We start from the raw sequence: 14,305 nt of genomic DNA on the forward strand, positions 1-14,305 counted from the left end.
CGCCTTATTGATCTACTAATTATCACAAAGCTGTTGTTTTAATACTTTCTCCACATGATAATGGTGCGTTTCCTCTGGTATTCCGATATCAGGTATCAATGGTCGGTCACTTATTCTGTGGATTTGATACCGTACTCATTCAGTTTGCAGAGTAGTCACGAAAATGGATTATATTTTGCGGGTTACGCTAATATTAGGCCTTCTGAGTGTCGTCGCTGGCGCAGTTCCAAGAAGTGAAAGTGTTTCATCAAATCAAACATTAGTCAGTGCTCGTCAGGGCAGAGGTAGATAGATAGTGCAAAGAACAACAGTTACATAAGTTATATAATTTTTTTTTGCTAGAGTTTCCATTCCACGCGATTGGACGAATTGCGAATACGCTTTGTACGGGAACAAGCGGTTTGTCAGGAACATGCCAAATCCGAGGAGAATGTGCCGCGAATGGAGGAATCGCATCGGGATCGTGTAGCACGCTTACCACACAGGCTGTGTGTTGTGTCTGTAAGTCATATATGAGTCAGTTATGAGCCTAGTAATGCATAGGTTCGATTGTTCACAGATATAAGCACATGCGGTGGATCTGGATCAAATAATGTAACCTATTTCCAAAATTCGGGATATCCTACACCATACAATGGAGGCACTTCGTAAGTACAAGCAGTAAGCTAGAGAAATTGGGACTGTGTGTGAATAAGGAAATGGTGAAGATCAGACTGAAGAGAAAGTGAAAAAAATCCTGCCAGCAATTTACTGCATCTAATCCCACAACAGTAAAATAGGCTTCACTATCTAATCAACTAAAATGCAAATGTTACAAATATGCGATCATGGGCAGTACAATGGATGATGATATGATGCTTAGGTGATTGCATTTGCCATTTGAATAATCCTCCTAAATTTTTATCTGATTAGGATGTAATTTGAGTGAACACGCGCAGTTTGAAGTTTGGAAAAGTAAAAATTTGAATCACTATAATGAATATTCTTGCAGTTTGTCTTGATTGATGCCGTATATTAGTATCTTGTTATCATCAAATTGTGTCACTTGTACATATGAAAATTCGGATACCATTCGTTTTTGGTTTGTTTAGATGTTCAAGATAATTGAACGTGATGATAATAACTGTTTTCTGATCATACTGACGTAACAAAACTGTCTGCTTTTCATCATGAGTTATGTAATGAATATTGATGAATATAATTTCTTAAGTTTTTTTTTCTAGATTTTGCATTTTTTATATTTATTACAATGACACGCATAACACCTTACGTAATTAATGTAAATTATTATAGTGCCCAATAACATCGATTTAATATTTTAAAACACTTGACTTGGGACATGTGTTTAAGTATCTTTAGAAAGTCAGACCAGGTGTTTATTGCTAATAGAATTGGAACCACCGTAGGGTAACGGGAAGTATTGTTAGCCTTGGATGAAACATTGGCTCATCACACAAATTAATAAATGATTCGGTCAACCCCCTCCCCCATCTGAGCGTTACGTAATTTATGGATGCTCCCTAATACATTTTTTGCAGGGAGATAGTCGTCACTGCTTCTTCAAAAAAAGTTTATCAAGCATATTTTAGTTACATTACGCTAGATTCATGCCATTTCTCATCTTATAAATGCGATAAACTTGCATGAAAAATCAGTTTGACTCGATTTAAAGTAGCCACCTAAGTAAGCAGGCAGGATGTGCAAGAGTTTTTTTCTTGTGCCCAAAAGAAAACTTTTTGGGACAATATTAGGAGCACCCGTTTCCAAATTATGGCATACTATTGTCATTTGAAGCAGCACTTACTACCTACCTTACGGCTTTTACAAAGGATTTATAGTAAATAATGCACCAACTTTTCATGGGCTGAAAAAGCATTCATCACCAGAGCTGAGATTGGGAAAATATGCCGATCAAAAAGTCTATTTCGCTCGAGACGTTTGATGGCGTAAACAAATATTGTGATCAATATTATTGTTGTTTTTGACTACTTGGCGTAATTACCAAAAGTGAACAAGCTGTCTGGTAGCATAATTTTGGAGAGATCTTCACTATATCAAGATTTACTACGATAAATGTGTTCCACCACAGCACGTTAGGCTATGGTTTCAGCACCCTATGTACCAAAAAACATGAAAGCATAAAGTCGAGCCATTTGAAGCTGGATTGACGCGTCGTGTTTCTTATTCATTACTATGTTGATAATAAGAAAGTCACACAAAAAGTGATGTCGAATCTATCAAATGAACTTTAATGTCGTATTGATGTAGATGCGAGTTTCACTCTTTGCGTGACGTGTTTGTTATCATGCTTGACCTAATTATGGCCTGAGTTACATGTGAGTCAAATATCTCCGAAATGCAGCTCACAAGCCGCACTCAAATTTTAATTATGCAGCCCGGAAACGGTAGTAAACTTGTTAAATTTCACGCTGCTTAAATTTTGGATTTCAATCACTCACAATGTAGTGAGAGATGAGAGAGCACGCCAACTTGTGCTTGAAGTTTACAAAAACTTCTACAGATAGATGATTTTCTTTTTATTTATTTATTTGATTCATCTGGCTGTGTCGTCTACATGAAAACTTAAAACTAATGGTCAGTTGTTAAAACATCTGTTTAGCCGTTGACGAAATGCAGATGAACTGATGTTGAAGTCGAACTGGTCCGATCCTTCGTTAAAATGGTGGATCATGGCGACAAAGCAGCTGTTAGCAGTATAATTGGTGCTTTGCCTTTCTGCATTAACCCTTCTGCAGGTACATTTATTGACAGCGGATTGAACTATTCCGAAGTAATAGATTTACCGTGATATACAATAAACTATTTTTAATCTTCCTCGGACGTCCTAGACCATCCAAACTGTCCTTTAGTGCAGGACTTGAAATCTACAGCTCCAAAAAAGCTGTTTTTCGTTACTACAAGTTTATTTGTGTATTCAACCGTCCAAGCAGCATTTTTCGAACAGATTTGGTTGCAGCAACTTCAATGTGACCGCATTCGGTCACAAATAAGTTGCGATAACTAAATTGCAACATGTGTGCTACTCGAGCGTGTTAGATAGAAGATGGAAAATACACCGCAAGGTAGCTCTGAGATATTCTGGGTTATCCAAACTATTCTTGAGTTCGGGAATTGAGATCTACAGATGCTTTGAAGCTTTTATTTTGGTACTCAAAGCTTCGATATGCATTCAATTGTATCCATTACATCTCCTGAGAGGTCAACAGATATCCTAAGATCGGCTCATTAAGGCTCATCCAAACTGTCCTTGAGTTTGGAACTTGAGATCAACGTGCTTCAAGAAAATTGTTTTTCAGTACTCAAAGCTTTAATATGCATTTAACTTTCTTCATTACTCGTCCTGGGAGGTCAACGGATATCGTAAGATAGTTTTGAGATATTCTGGGTCATCCAAACTATTCTTGAATTCGGGACTTGCGATCTACAGTTGCAAGAAATTCTTTTTCCAGTACTCAAAGCTTCAAAATGCTTTCAATTATATCTATTACACCTCCAGGGAGGTCAACAGATATCTTAAGAAAGTTCCGGGATAATCTGGATCATCCAAACTGTCTTTGAGTACTGGACTTGATCTACAGCTGCAAGAAATTTTTTTTTGGTGCTCAAAGCTTCAGTATGCATTAGAGTGGGGCGTCGTGGTCATTTGTTCAAATCAATGGTTTTTCGAAGCCATTCTGGGTCCTGAACAACTGTGTAGAATTTGGGACCGATTGGTTGCTTCCTCGCTTTCCGCATCGCGTTTGAAGTTTGTATGGAAATTAGTATGGGAGATCGTATATTTTTGCATTTCTACTACTAGAGGTTTCAGTTCATTGTAAACCAAGTGGCACATTGCGTTAAAGTATAACCCAAAGAATGCCGAAAAACTTTGCTGCAGAAGGCACGTTGCTGGAACGTCCACGAAAAAAGTTATAACGCTTCGAAGATTGAATGTTCAAACCATAAGCAAAAAATCGTTTATTCTGCCAGCACTGCCGAACTACGTAGACCAATAATTTAATTGAGTGTTATTTCAAAATAATTGATCCTATAGGGCTTTAGAGTTAATGGGAGCTAACCGGAATCATTTCACAATGAAAAAAATCCGACAAGAAGGAAGATACGTTTTGCCCTTCGGTAACCATAGGTCGTCCGGTAGTGCTGGCAGAAACATTGATTTCTTGCATATGGTTTGAACAATCAGTTTTCGAAACGTAATAACATTTTTTGTAGACCTTCCAGCTACGTACCTTCTTCGGCAAAGTCTTTCGGCATTTTCCAGACTATATGCTAACGTATTGAGTCACGTGATTGATGATAAATTGAAGCCGCTAATAGCAAAAATGTAAAAAAGTACGTTTTTCCATACTAATCTCCATGTAAATTTAAAATGCAATGCGGCATGCGAGGTCGCAACCAATCGTCACTTGATCGGACGAAGTTTGCGTTTTTCCATACAACTGCGCCCCACTCTAGTATGCATTCAATTATATCAAATACTTCTATTATTAGTTGATTTGAGATATTCTGGGTAAAATATTTTATTCATTTATTCAGACTAAGGCCGAAGTGGCCTGGGCGGTATATAAGAGTCTTCTCCATTAGGCTCGGTCCATGGCTATACGTCGCCAACCACGCAGTCTACGGAGGGTCCACAAGTCATCTTCCACCTAATCGATCCACCTTACCCGCTGCGCACCTCGCCTTCTTGTGCCCGTCGAATCGTTGTCGAGAACCATTTTAACCGGGTTACTGTCCGACATTCTGGCTACGTGCCCGGCCCACCGCAGTCGTCCGATTTTCGCGGTGTGAACGATGTATGGTTCTCCCAGCAGCTCATGTAACTCGTGGTTCATTCGCCTCCTCCACGTTTTTTTTTGTACAAGGGAGAATGCATTTACACACTAACCCAGTACACGTACATTGTAGTTCCCAAACTACCACACGGAAATGTACTGGAGTGTCGGACTCGACCATACCGGTAATACCGACTAAACTCCCTTGGGCTCCACCATCGTTTCCCCAGGAAGTACCTCCCAGTACTACTTCTGGGGATGGCAGTACTAAACGTACTCGCTCATTCTCGCTCACACAGGCACCCGTCCCATGCGAGTCTGACTTGGGTGCTCGCTCTATCGCACCCTCAAACACACCCTACATACTCTGTTGCACCTCTGTCATGCCGTGTGGGTCTGACTTGTATGCCCACCCTTCTCATGCCATGTGGGTCTAACTTGTATGCCCACCCAAACCCTTGATTCACGCCTCATGCACTCCATGCTTGCACACACGCTAACGCTTCTATGAGTCTGACTTGTGTGCTCACCTCTATCATGCCGTGTGGGTCTGACTCTTGTGCCCACCCTTCGCATGCCATGTGGGACTGACTTGTATGCCCACCTTTATCATACCATGTGAGACTGCTCACCTCTTTCATTCAGTTCGCGCTGACACATACTACTCTAGTCATTCGACCTAACACACCCTCTGGCATCCCTTGTGGGACATTTCGCTTAGGTTCCCACTTCTGACATACCATGTGCTCAACTCAAATCAGCACATTCCTTTCGTACCATGTGAGACTGACTTGGATGCTCACCCACACTCCTCTGCCACGCCGCGGGGTTTAAGTAGTCATAGGAACCAACATTCCTGCGCTACTCCCAGCGCGGCGTGTGCAGTCCATACATATACCTATTCATTCACACTTCTGCCATGCTTCGAGGTGACGATCTCGGTTGCCACCCGCTGTGCCATTACTCTGCATGGGCAGACCATTCACGCACTTCTCCGCTCTAACTAACCAATCACAAATTAGTCATGCTTTCCGATTGCTGCTCGGCGCGCCAGATTCTCTGCAAGCTGCAGGCAATCTGAGTTGTTGCAGTCGAGACTGCGTTCCACTTCTCCACCGCCTGACACATCCTCTGGATAAGATTATCCGGAGTTGCGCCCGTCCCGGCCGCAAACGTCTAGCATTGCTCTTCTTTCGACGTCGAAACGAGGACATACGAACAGTATGTGCACTGCAGTTTCGTCAACACCTGGGCAGTCAGGGCAGACGGGGACCCCCGCCCAAACCTGTGGTGGTACTGTCGGAAACAGCCATGGCCTGACAGGAATTGTGTCAGATGGAAGTGAACCTCCTCATGGGGTCTCCCCACCCAGCTTGATATGTTAGGACCCAGGTTAGGTTATCCCACTCGCGCTGCCATCTGGCAACCGAAGTCACCCTGGTACGCTCGCGAGCTCCTCTGGTGCCACGTAAGCCAAAACACTCCTCGTCTTCCCGGATAACCAGCCCGACTGGCATCTTACTCGCTATCACGCAGGATGCGTCGCGCGGTCAGAGCGTTAATGAATAAAGCTTTCAATGAATGATTAAATTGGTTATGATTAAATCATTTAACTCTATGATTAAAGATTATGATTAATGATTTATTCATTTTTGACCATGATTAATGATTATGATTAAGAATTAAAATATTTTTTACAATGAATAATGATTATGAATAATGAATAAAACGTTTGAAGTATGATTAACGATTACCGATCGTGATTAAATGTTGACAGAATATATGTATGATTAATGATTAACGATCAATATGATTAATGAATAATGATTATGAATAATCAAATTAAATGATTTGCATAGTGATCAATAGTCAAATAACCTTTCTTCCAAATTGATCTATTAAAAGGTATAAAATTATATGATTATGATTAAAGATTAATGAATAAAAGCGATGTATGCAATGATTAAAATTGATGATTAATGAATAAATTAAAAACAAATATGAATATGATTAGTGATTAATGATTGAATGTAGAATTATATGATTAATGATTAGTGATTAATGATTAAATCATATTTTTTGTATGATTATGATTAATGAATAATGATTAAATAACCCATTATTCATTAATCATGAATTAATCTATGATTAATCACTAATGCTCTGCGCGCGGTACCGTACAGTAGGCCGATATCACCCTGAGACACATCAAGCGGTAGGTGCTCTCCAGTTTCTGCAGGTAACTGGTTACCCCCAGTGCTTTTGCCCAGGACGGGCCGCCGTACCTAAGAATAGATGCGGCAACGCCTGCCAGTAGCCTACGTCTACTGGCGCACACCTTGGAGCTGTTGGACATCATCCTCGATAATGCCGCCACAGGCCTCCTCCACGTACCGTCCGTTATCTGCACCCCACCATAGATGGTACGCAGCACTTTCCTTTTGAAAACTCCAAGTGCGCGTTGGTCCTCCACGAGCATCGTCCAGGTCTCGTGTTCGTAGAAGACTACCGGTCTAATGAGCGTTTTGTAGATTGTCAGTTTGGTACGGCGGCGAATTCTATTCGATCGGAGCGTCTTGTGGAGTCCAAAGTATGTACGATTTCCTGCCACTATGCGTCTCCGAATTTCTCTGCTGGTATCATTTTCGGCAGTCACCAGTGAGCTCAAGTACACAAATTCTTCTACCACCTCGATTTCGTCACCACCGATGCATACTAGTGGTGGGCCGTTCACATTGTCTTCTTTTGAACCTATTCCTATCATGTACTTCGTCTTCGACGTGTTGATGACTAGTCCGATCCGCTTAGCTTCTCTCTTCAGTCTGGTGTAGGCTTCCTCCATCTTCTCAAAGTTACGTGTCATAATATCTATGTCGTCGGTGAAGCCAAATAGCTGGACGGACTTCGTGAAAATCGTGACCACTCGTGTTAATCCCTGCTCTTCGTATTACCCCTTTCAAAGCGATATTGAATAGCAGAATCGAAAGACCATCAAATGGCGAATGGCGAACAACTGGTCCGTGGTAGAGCGATCACCCATAAAACCCGCCTGGTACTGCCTCACGAACTCTCTTGCAATTGGTGCTAGTCGATGGAATAAAATTTAGGAGCGTTCCTTGTAGGCGGCGTTCAGCAATGTGATTGCGCGGTAGTTGCTCCAATCCAGTTTATCGCCCTTTTTGTAGATGAGACACACGACACCTTCCATCCACTCCTGCGGCAAAACTTCCTCCTCCCAAATCTTGGTAATGACCCAGTGCCTCACCATCCTGTTTGAATAGCTCTCCTGGTAGTTGGTCAACCCCAGGGGCTTTGTTGTTCTTCAGCCGGTCAATTTCCCCCTGAATTTCTCAAAGATGTTGGCTATTGTCAAACGTAGTGGGTAGGATTGGGGGTGCCAGATACCTGGATAAACTCGTTGTCCGAGATTTATTTATCATAAACCTCACCTTTCTGTGCGCCCACCTTTACCAGCGAGTCCGCCTTCTCATTTTCATAAATTGAGCAGTGGGATGAGACCCATACAAAGGAAATCTTACTAGGTTCTAGGTATTCATAGCATTTCTTATGCCATGCCTGATAAATTTTAGTTCAACACAATGCAGCGCATGTTTTCGTGAAGATCGTTTGTAACCTGGTTCATTGTTTATAACTATTACTAATAGCACATTCTCACATTATTTCAACAGCTGCACATACACAGTAGTCCCGCCGGACAGTACCGTCTGCCAATTGAGGGTCGACTTCAGTGCTTTTACGCTTGCACAGCCAAACGCTGACGGAGTCTGCACGGTGGATAACATCGTAATAGCTGGCGGTAGCTCTCCCGTTCCTGCTATCTGCGGCGATAACAACGGACAGCATGTGTATGTTGCGTTCAGTGGAACAAGCTCGATTACTGTCACGGTGTCGACTACATCGTCTACGTCGTTCAATCGAGTATGGAATTTGCAACTGAGTTTAATTTCGTGTACCAGTGCGTACCAGGCACCTGCAGGTTGTCTGCAGTATTATCTGGATAGTTCGGGTACTGTCCAGAGTTTTAATTACGGAACAGCGGCAAACGCGGCTCTTAACTCACTCGGCATGATTGGTACTCGACAGCTGGCTAGTCAAAACTATGCCATCTGTATACGAGCGGGTGCTGGGCTATGCTCAATAACCTATTCCTTGGTATGTGTTGGAAATAAATTAAGATCATATTGTTATTTATAAGAAATTATTCAACAGCCTTCAGGAGACAATACTGCGTTTACACTGACGGGTGATGCCACATCTGTATCGGCCACTAATCTTGGCACTGCGGCGGTAGGTGAGCAAGGAACTGCTTGCACCACGGACTTCCTGATAATTCCTAATCCATCTGGCGTAAATAATGATAGGTTCTGTGGTCTTGGAATTGCAACAACTACAAGTACGTTTCATCAATCAGATATTTGATTTTTTTATAGTTCAAACATTTTATTTTACAGGCCTCTCAACTCCATTTGTTTTGTACTATATAACCGACGCTAACGATTCGGGTGACGTTGCAAATCGAGGATTTAGTTTCATCTACAGTCAAAATACATGCCCCATTGCTTCTGGAAAATAGTTCTTTTTTCCTTTATTGCCTTGTATTGTCTTTATTTACTTATTTATTAATTTATTTATTTAAAGAGTTTCTAAAGTTTTATTAAAAATAATGAATGCAAGTCGACTTTAATCATTTTAAATTGTCTAAATGTTTTAGTACATGTTTCAAAGTGGTTGAGCATAACTCTAGATTTTTATTCATAGCCTATACCTTTTTTTATAATAAAGATATGAAAAAATTGCTGCTTAAGGACATCTTGCATTATTTATCTCTGGTCCAATAAGGACCTGAAAGAGCAAACCAAGGATTCCACTATCCAACAAGTCCAAGATATCCAGAGCAGTTTCCAACTGAAAAAATCTTTTATTGAAATAACAACAATCATTGCATAAAAACTCACAGAAAAACAGAAATACAAAAAAAGAATTCTCATCCTCCTTAAAGGAACCATATTCTCTCTTGCCTTTTGCCGGGCAAATGAATCTTTGGAAAGAAAGGATCATGTCTTCCCTTGCCTTATACATCAAATATCCAACTCGAAAGAAGATATCCTATCTGCCATTTCTTAGAATCAAGCAAATTCTTGAAATAATGAGAATCTAAATTCTCTTTTGCCTTCCGCCGGGCAAATCCATCCCTCAAAGAAGGGATCATATCTAGATCTACTCTTTCTTCAAACCGAGCACCACTGCAAACCGATCGAATTCACGGATAGAAAGAAGAAATCATATCCTCTCTTGCCTTCTGCTGGGCAAATACATCCCTCTTTAAGGGGATCATATCTCCCATTGCCTTAAACCGACCCACGAGCCGAGCTGTCTCTTTCTTATATACTTATATTTCATTACCAAAATGATATCTATTCATATAGTGATGATGGAAATGATAAAATAACACATAAAAGACATCACCTGGAACATAAGAACACATTTTGAGCATCCCTACTATGCATACGATGATAATTCGGTGCCTTTAGGAACCACTTTATACTACAGGATGTATGAAGCTTCAGAAAATGTTTTCAAGCATGTTGTCTACTGTGAACTTGTTAAAATAAATGTAAACTATATACGAAACATGTGTGATAATAAATTATGATGTTCTAGGATCTCCGAACTGTACTGGAATTTGAATCAAATGGTCTACCAAATCAACCAAGGCTTCCATGATGCCACCAGCCGCAGTATCAACCCAATTATGTCCTCCGAGTATTTGTTTTTCACTTGCGTCTCAAATCCAAACATATGAGATGTTGTAAGATTTCCAAATTGTCCTGGAGTTTGAATCAAATGGTCTACCGAATCAACCAAGGCTTCCATGATGTCCCCAGCCGCGGCATCAACCCAATTATGTCCTCCGAGTATTTATCTTTCTCTTGCGTCTCATATCCAGGCATTTGAGATGATATAAGATCTCCAAATTGACCTGGAGTTTGAGTAAAATGTTCTATCGAATCAACTAAGGCTTCCATGATGTCCTCTGCCGTAGTATAAACCCTATTATGTCCTCCGAGTATTTGTCTTTCACTTGCGTCTCAAATCCAAACATATGAGATGTTGTAAGATCTCCAAATTGTCCTGGAGTTTGAATCAAATGGTCTACCGAATCAACCAAGGCTTCCATGATGTCCCATACCACGATATCAACCCAATTATGTCCTCCGAGTATTTATCTTCCACTTGCGTCTCAAATCCAGGCTTTTGAGATGTTGTAAGATCTCCAAATTGTCCTGAAGTTTGCATAAATTGGTCTATCGAATCTACCAAGGAATTCATGATGCCCCCAGCCACGGTATCAACCAAATTATGTCCTCCGAGTATTTATCTTTCACTTGCGTCTCAAATCCAGGCATTTGAGATGTTGTAACATCTCCAAAATGACCTGGAGTTTGAGTAAAATGGTCTATCGAATCAACTAAGGCTTCCATGATGTCCTCTGCCGTAGTATAAACCCTATTATGTGCTCCGAGTATTTGTATTTCACTTGCGTCTCAAATCCAGGCATTCGAGATGTTGTTAGTTCTCCAAATTGCCCTGGAGTTTGAGTAAAATGGTCTACCGAATCAACCAAGGCTTCCATGATGTCCTCAGTCGCAGTATAAAGCCTATTATGTCCTTCGAGTAATTGTCTTTCATCTGCATCTCAACTACAGGCATAGGCGATGTTGTAAGATCTCCAAATGGTCCTGGAGTATGAGTAAAATGGTCTATTGACTCTACCAAGGATTTCCTGATGCCCCCAGCCGCGGTATCAACCAAATTATGTCCTCCGAGTATTTATCTTTCACTTGCGTCTCAAATCCAGGCATTTGAGTTGTTGTAAGATCTGCAAATTGTCCTGGAGTTTGAGTAAAATGGTCTATCGAATCAACCAAGGCTTCCATGATGTCCTCTGTCGCGGGTAATTATGTACTCCGGGTATTTGTCTTTTATTTGCGTCTCAAATCCAGGCGTATGAGATGTTGTAAAACCTCCAAATTGTCTTGAAGTTTGAATCAAATGGTCTAACGAATCAACCAAGGCTTCCATGAAGACTCCAGCCGCGGCATCAACCCAATTATGTCCCTGAATATTTGTCTTTCACTCGTGTCGCAGTTTCAGGCAATTGAGATGTTGTAAGATTGTCCTTGAGTTTGAATCAAATAGTCTACCGCAACTGAATCAATGTGAATTGTGCTGATAGAGTAATCATTTGTCATAAGACAATTTGTAATTGTAACTTACCAGATACGTGAGGCCTTCTTTAGTGTCTCGTACTTGACTTGACTAAATGTGTGCATTGACTCGGAGGACATGATTAGTACATACCTTCGCTGGAGACATAGTTCCAGGTGAGGTTAATTTAGTTGACAGACTACTTAATCCACACCCAGGCCGATTTGGGGAAATTAGAACATCGCATTTTTATGTACCAAACATGTGCATTAGACCACTTCATGTTTTCAAAAAGTATCAAAAATTCAACTGATCAGCCCAGAATCACAATCCTTATACTAAAATAAGCCTCCTGTCAAAATTTCAGCTAATTCGGATAATATTAAGAGATGGCTCAAGTCAATTTAGTATTTTTAGGCTATTTTCAATTTTGAAAAATATTTAACAAGACATATAATGTGCATGGGCTCGGAGGATTAGATAAAAACATCTGCTGGAGACATATTTCAAGGCAGGGTTGATTTGCAAGTCGTGGTTCATTTGGTAAGTAATTTAAAAACAATTACGCCAAAACAATTGGCGTTGATATCGTGGCTGAAGACATCATGGCAGCCTTGGTTTATTCGGTAGGCCATTTGATTCAAACTCCAGGACAATTTAGAGATTCTACAACATCTCATATGCCTGGATTTGTGACGCACGAAAAAGACAAATACTCGGGGGACGTAATTGAGTTGATATCGTGGCTTGGGACTTCATGGACGCCTTGGTTGATTTGGTAGACTATTTGATTTAAACTCCAGAATAATTTGGAAATCTTCCAACATCTGATATGTCTGGATTTGTGACGCAAGTGAAAGACAATAATTGGGTTCCCAAGCAACACCTCTTGTTTCTCAGTGAGTAACAACAACTGTGGTGTGACTTACTAAAGGTCTGACTTATGCACAACGCGTCGTATTTGGAACTCCTTTGTGACACAGAAAGCCCAAGAGGTGGAGCCTATTTGCAACATCTTGCGGCTACAATGAAAATAAAAACACAAAAACCAACCGGGAATCGAACCATGGACCTTAGGATCTGCCAACCTTCTACTACAACCATCACACCAACAATTCTATTTGGAGATTCTGCTACAAGTGCACTACATAAACAACAAAGTAATTTGTAACTTCATTGTACCTTATACGGAACATGCAGGGGACTGTCAAAAATAATACTGCGGCTCAGCTGAGCTCAAAGTGTTTTGCAACATATCAGAAACATTATCGTAACAGCAATGAACCGAAGTGTTATTCATTCCGCAACTTATATGTTTTGTTTCTGATATGAAACACATCGAATTTTAAGCCACCCAAGAAGTCAGATGGGTAGAATATTGCGACGCCACTTAAACGGAAATGAAACATTGTGTTTTTCTGAAACTGGGAAGTGGCTTTAATGTGACTCGATGTATTGCCAGTGTCTTCAATGCAATTTATTAGGAACAAACACCTATTTGGAAGATGTTGTGCGTGCTGCTTGGGTTGAAGCTGCGGCTGGGGACATTATGAAAGCATTCGTTGATTCGGTAGGCCATTTGTTTCAAACTCCAGAACAATTTGGATATCTTTCAACATCTCATATGCCTGGATTTGTGACGTAAGTAGAACTTAAAGACTCCGAGAACATTATTGGGTTGATACCGCTGCTGGAAACAGCATGGAAGCCTTGGCTGATTTGCTAGATCAATTGATACACACTCCAGGACATTTAGGAGATATTACAACATCTCATTTGCCTGGATTTGAGACGCAAGTGGAAGACAAGCTAGAGAACTCATGGAAGCCTTGGTTGATTCGATAGGCCATTTTACTCAATCTCCAGGACAATTTAGAGATCTTACAACATCTCAAATGCCTGGATATGAGACGCGAGTGAAAAATAAATAAGGGAGGGACATAATTGGGTTAATACCGCGGCAGAGGACATCATGTAAGCCTTGGTTGATTCGAAAGACCGTTTTACTCAAACTCCAGGACAATTTGGAGATCTTATAACATCTCAAATGCCTGGATTTGAGACGCAAGTGAAATGCAAATACTCGGAGGACATAAAAGAGTTGATACCGCGGCTGGGGTCATCAAGGAAGCCTTGGTTGATTCGGTAGACCATTTTACTCAAACTCCAGGATAATTTGGAGATCTTACAACATCTCCTATGCCTGGTGAACGTAAGTGAAAGACAAGCTTGAGACTTCATGGAAACCTTGGGTGATTCGATAGACCATTTTACTCATA

General features: G+C 40.8%; 1 protein-coding gene across 1 annotated transcript; it reads left to right on the top strand.

Annotated features, from left to right (window-relative positions):
* Window positions 1–150: 150 nt before the first annotated feature.
* On the top strand, window positions 151–10,450 carry LOC134210998 (uncharacterized). Its single transcript, XM_062687504.1, has 6 exons — window positions 151–284; window positions 343–501; window positions 560–647; window positions 8,486–8,969; window positions 9,027–9,210; window positions 9,269–10,450. The coding sequence occupies exons 1-6, from the start codon at window positions 164–166 to the stop codon at window positions 9,388–9,390; spliced, it is 1,158 nt and encodes a 385-aa protein (XP_062543488.1). The 5' UTR covers window positions 151–163; the 3' UTR covers window positions 9,391–10,450.
* Window positions 10,451–14,305: the final 3,855 nt, after the last annotated feature.

This window comes from Armigeres subalbatus, chromosome 2, assembly GCF_024139115.2.
Source record: "Armigeres subalbatus isolate Guangzhou_Male chromosome 2, GZ_Asu_2, whole genome shotgun sequence".
Classification (NCBI taxonomy): domain Eukaryota; kingdom Metazoa; phylum Arthropoda; class Insecta; order Diptera; family Culicidae; genus Armigeres; species Armigeres subalbatus.

Coding starts and splice junctions, on each gene's coding strand:
- LOC134210998 (XM_062687504.1), top strand. CDS start 164: ATGGATTATATTTTGCGGGTTACGCTAATATTAGGCCTTCTGAGTGTC. Junction 502..559: donor ACAGGCTGTGTGTTGTGTCT/GTAAGTCATATA, acceptor GATTGTTCACAG/ATATAAGCACATGCGGTGGA. Junction 9,211..9,268: donor TGGAATTGCAACAACTACAA/GTACGTTTCATC, acceptor TTTATTTTACAG/GCCTCTCAACTCCATTTGTT.